Genomic DNA, 16,150 nt, shown 5'->3' on the forward strand with positions numbered 1-16,150 from the left:
ACAAAGAAAAGAAACAAAAGCAGCATTGAACCATGAAAATGTACTGTACGTTTTAAATATAAATAGTAAGATATTAATTATACCTTGATCATTCATGTTAGCAGTGCATTAACTAATGTTAAGAGATACAACTTTAAAATGTCAAAATGTATTAGTAAATGTTGAATTGAAATAAACAATACTTTTATTAACCATTAGTTAATGTTACAAATGAACTCTTATTGTATTATTGATTGCTGTTTTATTGTATTGGCTATCTTTGAAAATCTACCCAAAAGGCCATAACATTGAAATTAGATACATATGTATATTGTATATATACTCTCACACTTAATTTGCCTCTATTTTAGAACACTTAATGATTATCTAATCAAAATAAGAATGTATTACAGTGACGATAAAAAAAAAAGAACTGAAATTGGCCGTGTTTCTGATTTGTTAATGTTTTTCTCGGCTGCCTGAACATATCAATTTGCCTTTTCATGTCACTATATGCAACTTCGCTGCATAACAAATGAATAATATAGCTGCGAGCAGCAATGGCGGGCCCAAGCCCGGTGGCACCGCCACCCCGGTGGCTTCAGGGCAACTGTGCACAGTGGGCAATAGGCAGTTAAAATGGTTAAACATCGAAGGACTATGTCAAATTCACTCTACATTTACTGCACTATAAGGTGCCGCTATTGATCCCCTCCTCCCTGCCTGTTTCTAAGGCTTTGCCCATATCTACTGGCTAGCAATCCTGATGTGTGTGTGGAGTTTCAAACAATTTGAAGCATGCTAAGAGTCTCAAAAGCATCCAAAACGAATATTAAAGTTTAATGCGTTGCCAAGGCAACTGTGTTTGTGATATCACGATTGTTTTCAAAGGTCTACATCTGCCATGTTTTAACATTATTCTGATGAAGTTTGAAGCAAATCGGGTAAAAATAAGATGGTGATCTCAAAGCATGCTGAAAGTGACACACTTCCTGCTGCCAGTTGGTGGCGCAATAACTTTGACTCAGAATAGTCACATCCATGTGATCAGACTTGTACAATGAAGACACAGCCAAAGTTTCATCAAAATCAATTAATGTATGCAGAAGTTATAACACTTTGTTTCCCTTTTCTTGATATAAATTTGTTGCCTCGCCACGGCCAAACGGTTTGAGATATCCAAAATCCATTTTCAATTAAACAACTTCAATGTATTAGCACCAAGTTAAAAAAGTTTGGTGTAAATTGTATAAACATTGAAGGAGTAGTAGTATAAAATTCATAGCCTGTTTTTTCAAAAAATTAACATTCAAACCAAAATATCTGACTTCCTGTTGGTCGGAACTAATGAATGTAAATTAGAAAATTGTCCGGCTTGATGAGAACAATATGTGTACCGAGTTTGGGGACTGTAGGAAAAACTTACCCCCCCCCCCCCACTTTTGTCAAAAGGTGGTGCTACTGAGCCCCTCCACCACGCCCATTTCTATGGCTTTGTCTATGTCTACTGGTTGACAATATTGATGTGTGTGTCGAGTTTCATGCAATTTGAAGCATGTTAAGAGCCTCAAAAAAACACTCAAGAATATTATTAAAGTTTTACGCATTGCCATGGCAACAATATTTAAAATATCAAGAATCCTATCACAGGTCTACATCTGCTGTGTATTGACATTACACTGATGAAGTTTGAAGCAAATCAGGTAAAAATAACAGAGTGAACTCAATGCATTTTGAAAGTGGCACACTTCTTGCTGCCAGTTGGTGGCGCTATTACTTTGACTCACAATAGTCACATCCATGTGATCAGACTCCTACAACGAACACACAGCTGAAGTTTCATGTGTTTTATATATGGACCAAGCTTTCGGACTTTGTTCAGGGGGGGCGCTGTCGAGCCCCCCTGCCACGCCCGGGTACCAGCTTCTGCCCGGCCCTGATGGCCGCGGATTCCAATGTGTGTGCAAATTTTCAAGAGTTTTTGAAAGCGACCAGCTGGATATAAACTTAATGCAAATAGATTGTAACAGTCGTGACATTAAAGATATGGGTCGGGTTTGCATGTGTTTTTGTCACATTGTTTTAACTGCTTGAAGTACTACTAATGTCAGCATCTTCTCAGCCTTGATGGCAAACATACTGCTGTTCTCCACTAATGCAGCAGTCAACAATTAAATGACTTTATAATAATATGGACGCATGTAGCGTTTCGTTGTCTGTTTAAAATCTGTATCTAAAAGTTTCCCGCTCTGTGCAGTGCAAGGTCCCACGTGTCAAAACAAACTACACGAGGCATCAGTGATAGTTTTTATTTTGCCTATAGAGGCTGCTCGCGATGACAGCGGACCCTTCTCAGGCGTTCCAGCAATGGACGCAACCCAGAAAAACTGTCGGTATGGATGTGTATGGATACAATCAATTGGTCAACCTCTAGTTTTTGTTAACACACTAGGTGAGTTGTTATGAGCCACAACAGTCATCAAAAATATAGAGAATAACACAAAGTGGATATAAAGTGGTATTGGGTTAAGATTTGGTTATAGTTTCCATGGTAATAAATACAAGTACTAACATGTACTGTTAATGAAACATGGAAACTGCTCCTGATGAATAGAATGAACATCATACCTGCATGCAAATCCTTCCCAGCTACAGTAACACACAATGTACCAGTTGCGTAATTTATTGGTAGGCCTACTTTTTGGTAATTTCTTGACTTACTAATTGACAATGCATGCTTGTAATTTCATTTGCTCTTTGTATAGTGAAGTGATAGACAGCTTAACTCTGCTTAAGCATGTCAGACAGGAAAGGAAAGTTAGTTTTTTCCAAAGATTTTATTTCGTAACAAATTAGGAAAATAACGTTTGAATAATGACACTGACATATAGCCTGAAAACATCTCATCTGGCAGCAGATACTGAATCAGGATTTTGAACTCTTGACTTAAACTGCGCTCAAAATAAATGTCTTGCATCAGAAAAACACTGGTTGAGAAACACTGTTATAACCGAAGGGCCAGTTTAACTGGCTACTTTAGTCCTGGTTTGGTAGGACGGTGAGATTTAACCATACTTGCAGACTATTTGCTGGACACTGCTCTTGTAGCCCACTGTGCTTGAGGTGACTCAAGAGGTTTGTTGTATTTTCCCTTTGAGAAACCACCCACATGATTGAGTGCACTCTGTTTAAAACCAAAATTCCCTCACAAGGTGCTTCCTCATTTTGACAGCAGGTTTGGCACCATTTGACGGTAATGACATGCTTTAGTACACTTTAGGGGCCTTTCCCACAGTAGCAACTGAACATTTCTGCACTTCTGATATTAAAAGTGCACTCAGTTGTTTAGTTATTTTCTCTGGCTGTTATGACAGTGGTCTAGGATTTAGATATCTCTATAGGTTCCAGTGTCATGCAGACACAAAAGATGCCTTTGCAGAAATACTCTTTTCACAGGCACATTGTTACCCATAAATGATTTATTCCACCTAAAAATAGGATAAAGTGAGAAGTATTGGGCCAGTCATGAGATCTCAACATGGCAGTCACAATGATATAAACAAACACAAGTACAGCTCATTTCTATTAGGGAATCTTTGTTACTTACTGCATCTTTAAGTATTGCTAATAATAAAACTCTGGCTAGTTTTACATTAAATTCATTTGTTATTTAAAGGTGTGCGGCATGCTATATTCCATCTATAGAACTTTTTTGTTATTCTTTTCCAATTTTTAACCATGCAGTTTTCATGAGCTCATATTAATTTAGGCACTACATAGAATATTTGTATTTGAAAAAAAATCATTTGTCACTCCACTATGGGGTTAGATTCCCGCCAATAGTATTGCGGTCACGGATCAAAAAATAATAAGCGTGAATCAAAAATTTAAAAACATGTAAAAATATATAACACAAACAAAAAACAATAATGCAAAATTATCAGAATGGCAAAGAAAGTGGTCACGGATCAAAATGTAATAAGCGTGAATCGAAGGATTAAAAGCGCATTTAAAAAAACAAGCATGAATCAAAACCTTAAACACATTAAAAATTATATTGCACAAATCTTAAACTGTGACAGTTATCTTCCCCTGTATGAGTGTGAGCATCAGTAGCCATGAGTCGCATTGAAGTGATGTCATCTCCCTCTCTTTGATTGATTGGCTAGAGGAGGAGCTGTCAATCTAGAACTAGTGGACCAATGGTGACGCTTAAGCCCGGCCTAATTTATATAAAACTCGAAACTGCAACATTTGGAAATGCAAGAGCAGAACATGGAAAGAGGAAAAACAGTACAAGTGTACAAAAGAGTAAAATATGAGCAGAAAATGTAAGAGAGCACAAAGTACAGAGTAATAAAAGCAAGGAAAACAACTTTTAAGAACACATAAACACAAGTTTAAGATTTGTGCAATATAATTTTTAATGTGTTTAAAGTTTTGATCCATGCTTGTTATTTTTTTAAATGCGCTTTTCATCTTTCGATTCATGCTTATTATATTTTGATCCGTGACCACGTTCTTTGCCATCATTTTGTATATTTTTTTAAGTTTGTGTTATATATTTTTACATGTGTTTTTAAATTTCGATTCACGCTTATTATTTTTTGATCTGTGACTACAATACTTTAGGTGAGAATCTAACCCCATACTCCAGTCCACATAATCATTTGTAATGAACTAGTAAAGACTAAAAGATTATTAAAAAACGCTAAAGAAATTGTGAGCAGTTTCTGGACCTAAAATGTACACTTGACCATATAATAAAGTAATAGTCAACAAATATGCTTCATTTTATATTCTGTTTGATAATGTCAGATAAAACTCTTACTTTGAAGGGATAAAGGCTGAAGTTTTGCCTGAGATGTTATACTGTAGGTGATCACAACACTTGTGTGAAATAAACACAAGTAAAATACTGTGCTATATTAAATGAAGTGTAAACATGAACCATGTTCTGCTGTACCTCTTAAACGTGCCCAGAAAGCGTGTTATTCCTTTATTCTCTGAGAATAATTATTGTGTTCGAAGGCTGAAGATCACAGGCTGACATGATGTCTATGTGTCTTAAATACCATGTTTTACCCTGAGGGCAAAACCCCAGACTGCTCACTGTTGTGAAAAACCTGAATTGTCAGAATTGGTTTATCTTCATGGTTATTCTCAGTTTGTCCCTATCTTGTCTTAAAGTAATCGCATTTTATATTTTGGTGCCTAACTTAAGCATTCCTCAAGTCCTTTATTTTTGAAAAACATTTATTTAATGTTTTTGTTGTCTTGATATGTACTATAAGTCAAGTAACCTTTATTTCTATTGCGCTTTATACAAGATTGTTTCAATTCAGCTTCAAAGTAACAAACAGAATACAGAATAACAAAATAACTATGAATGATGCAAAAATGATAAGTTATGAGACAAATTAGAATTATCTAAAAAGATAATTTAAAAGATAAAAAAGATAATAAAAAAATAGTGTTATTGTTCAGCTGAAGTCAGTTTGATTGGTTCAGTTCAATAACTGTGTAAAGTTCATCAAATATGTGGCCCTGGACAACAAAACCAGTCATAATAGTCAATTTTTTGAGATTGAGATTTATACATCATCTGAATAAACAAGCTTTCCATTGATGTTAGGATAGGATAATATTTGGCCGAGAAACAATTATTTGAAAATCTGGAATCTGACGGTGCAAAAAAATCTAAATATTGAGAAAATCGCCTTTAAAGTTGTTCAAATGAAGTCCTTAACAATGCATATCCACTCACAAAAATATTTTTTTTGATGTATTTACAGTAGGAAATTTACAAAAATCTTCATGGAACATGATCTTTACTTAATATCCTAATCATTTTTGGCATAAAAGAAAAATCTATATTTTTGACCCATACAATGTATTGTTGGCTATTGCTACAAATATACCCGTGCGACTAATTTAAATGCAAGTAGTTATAGCCACGTAAAATAAAGTGGGACACAAAATTCTGTCAATTATGAAACCAAGCCAAATCGGCTATAAAACAGCTTTGCTGAAAACCATGTCATCATTCAGTTCAATACAGTTCAGGTTTTGTTTTCATCTATTTGTGTCAGTTCAGCAAATGAATAATCTTTTTAAACCTAAACTAAGCAAGTCAAAGGCTGACCCAAACCCCATTAGGAGTTTTCCTCCTCAGTTCTTCTTTGATACCCTCTCTATGAGTAGGCCTCTTTCAGAAATATAATGAATGCTGTGGTTTAAGGGGGAGTACACTGGATGTAGCAGGTGTAAGACTTAAAGTGCCCTAAAATTGAACACCATTGTTTTCTATGAAAGTATGCATAGTGCCACTGGTATTTGGCATCCAACAATGGTGCCAAGACTTCTGTAGCTAATCAAATTTCTTCCACTCCACTTAGTTCTAATCACATATTTCACAAAATTCATGTTTTCTCAAAACAGAGCCTTCAGAAATAGTTACAGTACCAAGGGACACACATAACGTAGAAAAGAAGATGCATTGTGTATAAGAGTCAAAATTTGCTAAGGGGCAATTGAATGTAACAAATCATATAAAAATCTATCATCTTTTAAAGAACATTTTATAAAATGTTGATAATTGCTTTAATTTTTTAAGCAACTGAGAAGATCGTATTCAAACTACATGTTATAAAATTAAAGTTCATAATGTGAGTTCATAATATACAGGAAAGGAACAAAAGGAATTTGTTTTACCAGGAAAGGAGTGGTTTTGAAACCACAAAGTTGTTTTTATCGCCTCTTATAACACAAATCTTTTATTTACACCCATGAAAATCCAGATCCTATTGTAAATAATAGTGAAAAATTACTTTTTAAAACTGTTGTGTCATTATTAATCCTTGGCTATGTGTAAGTTTTCGTAAATGTCACCATTTATAATCTTTCAGTTTTCACAGTTGTACCATTTTATATCAATCAAATTCATCATTGTGACATAAAAACAGTTTATGCTTTATCTGAAGTGACTAAAAAATATAGACTTGTGGTCCACAAAGTGACTCGGATATTAATTCAATAACCATTAATTCAGTTCATCCATTGAAGGAATGGTCAGAAAAATAATTTGTTAATAATTCGTTGATATGAATGCCCAAATAAGAATGTTCTTAGAAATGTACTGTTTATGTTGGTTATGTTCAAATATCTAAAAATGTCATGCAGTGTAAGGATAGCATCATGTAATAAGTAAACATTTTTTACTATATAAAAAATTATATAGTATTAATAATAAATTGAATAAATTTCTTTCTTTTTGATAGATAGAATAGATAGAATAATTTTCTTGTTTTTGTGGAGTTGTACCACTTGACATTTTACAACCTCATTAACCTTATTGACTGGGAGTGCATGGCAGGGGTGCACTCTGATATCATTTCCTGTCTTGTGTTTAGTTTCTTTTTTGCATGCTGTTTGCAACTGAGGACATTTTGAGCAAATCAAAGCTGACATCATTCCATTCTTGTGTCTATGCTTAAAAATGCTGTCTAAGTGACGTCACAAGGTTTTGAAGTGCAGCCATAACACAATAATGAAAGCTCAATGAGTTTTCTTCATAACTGCTGCTAGAACATTGCATTCATTACTCTCAAAACTGTTTAAATGGAATGACATTCATTTCACAATGTTTCTACCATGGCCATAAGTAGATAACATTACTAACTAAACAGAGATATCTCTTAGTGTTTCTATCGCCAATCACAACTGACTGGAAAAGGTGACCTTTACACAGATCAACTCTAGTCTTCAGTGAAGATCTTGGACTAGTCAATAACAGAGTTTATCACACTAGATTCTATTTCCTGACTTCTTGGTTCAAGGAAGCTGCTGTTATTGACAGTAATGGGTTCACTCAGTCAGATCTGACTAAAACATGCTCAATTCCAAAGCTGACGTTAGACTTTGAGCTTTTTTTATAGACGGTGTCTGATAAAGATGTCTGATTCCGAAGTCTTTGAACTTTAATCTTAACAAACAAGGGAAAACAGGCAAACCTAAACTCTAAGGTCAGATTTTCACTAAGGTTGACTACTCTTGTGAAATTGAAAGCGGACACCGTTTCATTCCATTTGGAGTTCAGTTCCAGTAATTCTGCATGCTCCATCATGTGGCTAGAGTGTGGTCAATTACTTGCCAGCTACAAAAGACACTGGTATTAAAAAATCAGCCCGTTTCTGGAAACAGAAACATTCCTGAGCCGCCTGGAGCAAGTCATAGCGACTGGCCTCCTGTAGGAGCGTCAGTGTGATGCAGAGCAACGCTAGATTCACACAGACAGCCTTTTACTCATGCCGCTTGCTGGATTTAAAGGAATATTTCATTTACTCACCATTGCCCCAATTCTGTATGACTTTCTTCTGTGAATCTCAAAAGGAGATCTTGTCCTCTGAAGCCATATGTTCTCTGTGTGAAAAGCACATCAAAATAAAACTTTTCACAGAAATCTTCATTTGCATTTCTAAATTTGGTGTGTTGCGATTTGGCATCGTTGTGAAACCTGCCACAACACGTTTTGACTTACCATATTTGAATATATGCAACCGCGAAATGGATGAGAGAGCTGTGGAGGAGGGGAATAAATTTCAATGGAAAATAACTTCATTTTAGATGTGTTCTTTTAAAAAGCTATTATATAGCTTGAGAGGATGAATATAGCACACAATTCATATTTTGTTTTGACAGCGTCCATCTTGTAAAACTTGTTTGCATTTGAGAAGAATTCCTCTCTTTGGTCATCTTTTGGTCAATTGAAGGACTTTGGCTCTGTTCTGAGACTGACATCATGTCCTCCTGCAACTGATGATTGCACTGATGATAAGCCTATATTGGAAACAGCCTTGTCATCCTAGATGCCAGTTAAGTTAATAGGTCAGATGTCAGTATAATGCATGGAAGTTTAACTGTGGTTTGTTCTTGCAGGGAGAAGCGTTTGATCGTGTCGGCAGCTCCTCTGCACATGCACAGAGTGTTGCCAAAGCCAAGTACGAGTTTCTCTTTGGAAAGACAGAAGACACAAGCTCATCAGATAGCGGTACTTTTATGTTCTTGCCTACTTTTACTTATATGATTATTGTGTGTGTTGTATTACTAGTAAATTTAAACTGTATGAAACACTTCATTTTCTTCATTTCTCTATTACTTCTGTTTGTGATGCTATATTTTCCTCTGCTTACATCCTTTTCTTCTAAATGTGTGACATCTGTGTGGTTCTTCATAACATAGTCATTAAAAACACTGAAAAATGGTAACATCTAAACGAACTTATTTTTATTAAAAAATATTATTTAACATCACTGAATAAACCTAAATACATCCATCTATACCAACAAAACAAATTTTGTAAAATGAGATAGAAATGGCTCTTAAAGGGGTAGTTCACCAAAAAATGAAAATTGACCCATGATTTACTCACCCTCAAGCCATCCTAGGTGTATAAGACTATCTTCTTTCAGATGAACACAATCAGAGTTATATTAAAAAAAAAGAAAAGAATCCTGACTCTTCCCAGCTTTATGGCGCTCATGATTTTGAAGCCCAAAAAAGTGCATCCATCCATTAGGGGTGTTGAAATTAAATGTCACAGAATCGAATCGAATCATTGATATGATAATCATAATCGAATTGAATCCTGAGACCAGTGATGATTCACACCCCTACCATCCATCATAAAAATAATCCATATGGGCCATATGATATGGCTCCATGGGGTTAATAAAGGCCATCCGAAGCAAAGTGATGTGTTTTTGTAAGAAAAATATCCATATTTAAAAACTTCATAAATGAAAATAACTAGCTTCTTTAAGGTAACAATTGCAGGTTGCCACTCTGTAGCAAACATAATTCTTCACTGGTGAAAACTGAAGGCAATGAAGTGCATTTGGTAAGACAATAAATAGGGTCAATAGGGATATTTTTTTAAATAACAACAATACATAGTCCTCATACACAATGCACTTTTGAGAGAGGCAACCATTTTCAGAGTAAATCCCTTAAGCCGTGCACACACTTAACGATTGTAAGGCCGATTATGAATGTAAATTGATACTTATGACTGATCGCGCTCAAACGCGTCCAGTCAGAGCCAGTTGCGTTCAGTCTGCGATTACAGTCGGTGTTCAAATTCCATGTGTGAGTATATAAATTGGCTCCAGTCGAAGGAAACAATCGGTATGTGTGTTCAGTTTAGTCTTAGAATGTTTCAGCTAATCGTTAGGTGTGTCCCCGGCATTAAAGGTGCTAAAGACGATGTTTTGTTTTATACATTTTTGCAATATTACTTGAAACTGTCTTTACTAACTGATAAAAGACTATTTATTAGGTGCACTGAAAGTAATAATATTAATATACATCATCTGTGCACGAGGTAGGGCCTTAAAAAAATCAGCCAATCATTTACGCGTAAACGATTGGCCCTCTGGCTTGTCAATCACTGCCGTGACGTTCCGTGTGAGAGACGTGTGCGGATTGGAATTCTGGCTTGTCAATCACTGCCGTGACGTTCCCTGTGAGAGACGAGAGCGGCTGCGCTCTCCAGTAACTTTCCACACTCCACAGGCGCTGCATGCAATGTTTTTGTCAGGAGACAGGAGTAACAACTGCAGATTATGAGTTACCTGCGGTGAGTCCGACATAATGAATCCAAAAAACACGACACAGCGAATGCCGGTGGTAAACACTCGTGTTCCCAGTACTCGTGCACGAGTTTTGGGAGGCGTTCCTTTGAAATGTGTGTGAAGGAGGGGGGTTGTTCTTACGCATGCGCTCATTTCAAAAACGCACTAACAGTTTTGGTTTCTCAGTCGACGAAAAAAATCCTCCCTATCACCTTTAATTGTCATCAACATGAGTCACTCCCGAAATTGCGATTACTGATGTAGTGATAATTATAGCAACATTTGGGCTTCAGTTGAACATGTTTAATTTCCACTATTTTTAACCTATACCTAAGGCATATTATCCAGCCAACAATTATAATGTCAATTATTATCCATAATTGACATTATGTGTCAGTTTTTAGTAAACCACTGTTTACTCAACAAGCTGCTGCTGGTAAACAGCGTATTTTTTTTTCAGTGGTGCTATTATAACGCTTCTTTGGGCTTGTTTTTTCATGTAAGTTGCTTATGAAAATTATGAGTTATTGTGAGACTTATTTCCAGAATACAGTTATGTATTTGAGTTTATTTTGGTGAGAAAAGTGGCTTGTTTTGTCAGACCCAGCTTTTCTGGCAACACTGGTCTTTCAAGAGAGTAATGTATGGGATTCCCCTAAGACCACAGGACTCTTTAACTTTAGTGAGAGAGACTGTCTCAAAAAAAGATTCAGTGATGAGACATACCTTTGTTTTCTAGCATCTAATGGCATCCATTTTTGAGCTGCCTTTGTCAAAAAGAGAGTGGCATCACTGCATTATAGTTGTTCAGATTTTATATAAATTTATATAAATTGTCAGTGATGTAATTCGGTTGTGTAATGTGGATATAAAGACATAATTGATTGAACTGTGTATACAGAACGGGATTAAACTCTCAGTAAAGGAGTGACAAATGTGTTTTAAGCACCACACACAAGACACGCTTCTCCATGATCTTAGTCTTTCTGTATCACTGGTGTGTTACACTTCAGTGGCAACAGCAGTCATGATGAAACCTGTTTCAGAAGTAAATGTGAGTCACAAAGCTCATAGATTACTGGCTCACAGTTTCCTTGTACTTCTACAAATAACACAGTAACAGAGTGCAGCAGTGACCTTACATCCCAATTCATATAATGTACTATGTACTTGAAGCAAAGCTTTTTAAACTGGACTCTAAGGACCGCCGGTGACTCTCGTCTGTCTGCCTTTCTGTCTGTCTGTCTGCCTGTCTGTCTCTCTTTGCCTGTGTGTCTGCCTGTGTGTCTGTCCACTGCAAGAAGGGCCATTGCACAAATAAACCTTGTGCAGAGCTGTTTAAGTAAAAAAAAAAAAAAAAAATACATTTTTTTCATGAGTCTGAATAAATACAGACTCAGACTAATAATAGTGATTATTATTATTTATATATTTCTCGTACATTTTTCTGGTAATGTTATGGAGAGAAAAAAATGGGTATAGATATAAATGCACTGAGTGATAGATGATATCAAAACAAATTAAGGTAATAATAATAATATCTGGGCACTACTGGATTTTAGGCTAGGTTTGGCAGTCACTCCACCACTGCCGATGAACAAAATCAACAGACCACACAGATTTATCATTTTAAACCTAACAAACTTTTTTGTGACTGTGCTGTTTTTCTTTACAATAAATGCCACCGACTTTAATATTTTATATCTTTTGACATTCAGACATTTCTAAGTGTGCCTAATCTTAATCTCACACACTGAAATGTAAGAGCTGTATTGTAAGCTTGATTAGAGTACATTTTCATTCAGTCTGTTAAATCAAGTCAAATGCTGCCACCTGGTGAAAAGAGTTTTAGCAGTTCTGAACAAATATGACTCATCTGCATGTTGCTTAAAGGTTTAGTTCACCAAAAATAAAAATTCTGCCATTAAGTACACACCCCTCATTCTGTTCCACACCCGTAAGACCTTGTTCATCTTCGGAACACAAATTAAGATATTTTTCATAAAATCTAAGTGAGGCCTGCATTGCCAGCAAGACAATTAACACTTTCAGTGCCCAGAAAGCTACTAAAGACGTATTTAAAACAGTTCATGTGACTGCAGTGGTTCAGCCTTAATGTTTATTCAACTATATCTAGTGATGGGGGATTTCAAAACACTGCTTCATGAAGCTTTGAAGCTTTACAAATCTTTTGTTTCGAATCAGTGGTTCGGAGCGCAAATCAAACTGCCAGAGTCACGTGATTTCAGTAAACAAGGCTTCGTTTCGTCATAGGTGTTTTGAAATTTCAATGGTTCACCACTGGGGGCGTGACTTTGGCAGTTTTCTGTAAGTTTTTTTTTTTTACTTTTTCTGTAATGAGCAAGTTTTTAATTTCTGAATTAAAATTCATTTTTATCATTTTGAAATAGCATAAAGTAAAATATGTCAGGATAATACAGTTGTCCTGATGTCATATAAAAGTTCTCAATTAATTATGAAAAGAAAATCTTAAGTTTTGCATAATCTTTCATTGTTATTTCTTTGGGGTGAAAAATACTAATTAATAAAATAAAATGTTTGTCTGTCAAATTAGAATCATTTGGTGAAACCAAAATGCAGATTGTCAGCCAACAAGTCTTAATATATCTAATAATTTGACCTTTTTGACCTTTTTATGACAAAGAAAGGTTTGTTCAGGTCTTAAAACTATCATGTGGTACAACCCTTAAAAACATTTATAATTTTTTGTAAAAAAAACCCCCAAACAAACAGTATATTTATTTTTATGAGGATCTGCTTCAGAAACATATCAGACTTGTCTATGAAATAATTGAACATAAAAAAAGGAAACACCTAAACACACATGCAGAATAAAACAGACATTTTCTTTGAATTCCTTTATAGAATCAGTGTTATAGACACGTGTTTCTTCATTTAAGGTGGAAAACTGTACTTTAATGTCAAACCACTGTATTTTCAATTGGTGTTCAATTTTCAATTGGTTTTACTTTTTTGTTGTTGTTGTTGCAAAATTCAGAATTGACTGTTATTATTGACGTTCCAGCAAGTTCTTAACACTCAACCAAACTACATGAATGGTAACTCTGAAAATTACATGATTAAAATAAAAAGATGCGCACAGTGTTTAACAGGAAAAATGAATTGTAACACTTCATGTCTGGCCCTGATCTATTTTTTGTCTAATTTGTCTGCTTGATGACACGCTATGATCTACCAAAAATGTTTGCTTTTCTTTTGTATACATGAAATGCCACTACCAGCTGTGCTTTTTCTCTTTCTTTTGTTGTTCATCCTCCCTTCCGCTGGTTTTGAGTCAGACAGTCTCACTTTACTTAACTTGATTTTATAGCACTCTTATTGATCTCTATTCTTCGTTTTTTGGTTTCTCAGTCACCTCTCCGACCCAAGCAAAACCAGAAACCGGCTCAGGTCTTGAGGACGATGACATTGATGAGACGTCACTCTTCCAGGAGATTGACAGGGAGCTGTCGAACCTATTGAGTGGCCTGACCGCTCGGAGCCAGCATGCTGCGGCCGAACAGGGCTCGACGTCAGGAGATGCCAGCGCCTCACCCATGATCCCCTGCAACGGACAAAGTGAAACCTCGCCGTTACAAGTGGATATGGCCAAGCAGGGCCTAGACCTTCAGAACGGCCAGTCTGAGTTAGCAGGAGACTCTCTCCTGACATCTGGTCTGCTGTTCGACTCGTGGTGCGAGGCGCTCATAAAGGATCCTAGCTCAGTTATGGCGGCCGCAAACGAGCTGAACTGCTTCAGCACTGGGCCCGTGCGGGACCCTAGGAATGCATCAGCCAGCCAAAATAAACCTGACGCCAGCCCCACTCTAGTTGCAGTGCACACAGAGCCATCCGTAGAGGTGCCCTCCCAAGAAAATGCTGGAAAAGAGACGGAGGGCAAGAGGGCAGGGTCACCCTCTCCTAGTATGTCGGACGACCCCTCGGAAGAACTCATAGATGAGTCTCTAGAGGAATCCAATAAAATCCTGGCTGAGATCCCGGGCATCTTCAGCGGCTTTCTGGAAGGGGGCAAACTGCGGGACAAGCCACCAAAAAAGCTGCGGTTTGTGGAAAGCAATGCAGAGAGTCTAGTGAACGGAGAGATGCAAAACGGAACACGCCAGAGCTGCAGTGTGAAAGAGGAAGTGACTCAAGACTGTCAGCATACAGAAGCCACAGGAGCGCCACAGGGGCGTGCGACTAGACCCGATCACAGACCAACAGAAAACGCCTCAGACAGGTACGGTACCTCTTCATTGCGATCCTTCACTTGCCAAAAGGTCGGTAGATAGTCATGCTGATTATCGATGTCGCTCTACTGTTACTGTTCGCAGATATTCACACTTTTCTATTTTTAAATAATAAAAAATAGTAGCCACTTGTGGCATTAAACCGGTGTGCGTTCAACAGGAAACAACCGTGTTCACGGGTAAATTAACTCCTTAAATTTTTATTATTATCAAGGTAACTACATAATTATTTTTATAACTGTTTTATTACAGCAGTTTGAGCTATTCATATTTTATTAATACTTTTTAAATATTTTTTACTCTATGTGAGAAATCTGAAATAAATGATGAATAAAAAGGGAGTCTGTGGTTTTCCTGTGGAATTCTTTTAACTGTTGCCCCATGTTGATTTATTTTAAGCGGGTTAAAGGTTTGACATATTGCATACATTTTATTTTCATTTTTATTTAATTTTTTGACTGAAATGTTTGTATTGAAATATTTCACCCATTTTATATTTTACCCATTTTTGATTAGCCATTGGACTAGTTTTTTTTTTTTTTTAGTTTTTTTTCGCAGACCTGGCAACCCTAATTATCAGACACTTTATCATTAAAATAATCAGTATTGAATTTCTTTCTCTATTTAATAGCAATTAAGCTTATTATTATACATTTAGTGAAGATTTTGGACATTTTTAAATGAACACAATAACATTTTCTCAATAGACAGCATCTAAAACACTCTGCATAGGCATTAGGCAGCAACTCATATTTGATGTTTGTAGTATTAAACTGAAAAATTTGTGTATTTATAATCTGTATTTTTCTTGACTTGTTTGCCATTTTGAAATGATTATTTCACTGATGTCACATTGCATTTTGGTATTGCCACAATCTAGAAGGCAGTATGATATTGCTGTCTACCTTTTAGGAATAGCCGTCATGTCAGGAGCACAGCTATGATGGCCATGTAGGCAGCTCACTGAGGATACTACAAGCTGTGTAGAATGAGAGTCACACAGCTGCACCTTACATAGTGTTCAAGCATGTTGTTCATCAGTTAATCTATTTACTGTATATATATTCGGTTCTGTAATGTTTGCGATTATGGCTTTCACTTCCTTTATCCTTTCTGCTTGGTCTTCGTAAGAAATGATCAAGCACAATAGAGGAAGCATTGTGTTCACTTTCAGCTGCTAAGAGGAATAAGGTTTGTGGCTTTATAATGGAATCATGCATTTTTACTTCCTGTGGGTGATGCTCATTTGTCAAGAACAAATATAGATCA

The 16,150-nt window shown here is 36.2% G+C and overlaps 2 protein-coding genes across 4 annotated transcripts in view; one reads left to right on the forward strand and one right to left on the reverse strand.

The window, feature by feature from the left end:
- The window catches only part of sh2d4a (SH2 domain containing 4A), a 51,460-nt gene extending 43,068 nt beyond the window's left edge, over positions 1–8,392 (reverse strand). The window contains exon 1 of the mRNA XM_067398422.1: positions 8,327–8,392. The gene's annotated coding sequence lies outside the window, so the exon portion shown is untranslated. The remainder of the gene's footprint in view (positions 1–8,326) is intronic.
- The window catches only part of psd3l (pleckstrin and Sec7 domain containing 3, like), a 122,739-nt gene that overhangs the window by 11,735 nt on the left and 94,854 nt on the right, over positions 1–16,150 (forward strand). For 2 of the 3 annotated variants that reach the window (XM_067398413.1, XM_067398414.1), the window contains exons 2-3: positions 8,917–9,028; positions 14,004–14,871. In XM_067398413.1, coding sequence (XP_067254514.1) covers positions 8,917–9,028; positions 14,004–14,871 — 980 coding nt within the window. The remainder of the gene's footprint in view (positions 1–8,916; positions 9,029–14,003; positions 14,872–16,150) is intronic. The other variant, XM_067398415.1, reaches the window with a different exon arrangement.

This window comes from Chanodichthys erythropterus, chromosome 10 (genome assembly GCF_024489055.1).
Source record: "Chanodichthys erythropterus isolate Z2021 chromosome 10, ASM2448905v1, whole genome shotgun sequence".
Classification (NCBI taxonomy): Eukaryota; Metazoa; Chordata; class Actinopteri; order Cypriniformes; family Xenocyprididae; genus Chanodichthys; species Chanodichthys erythropterus.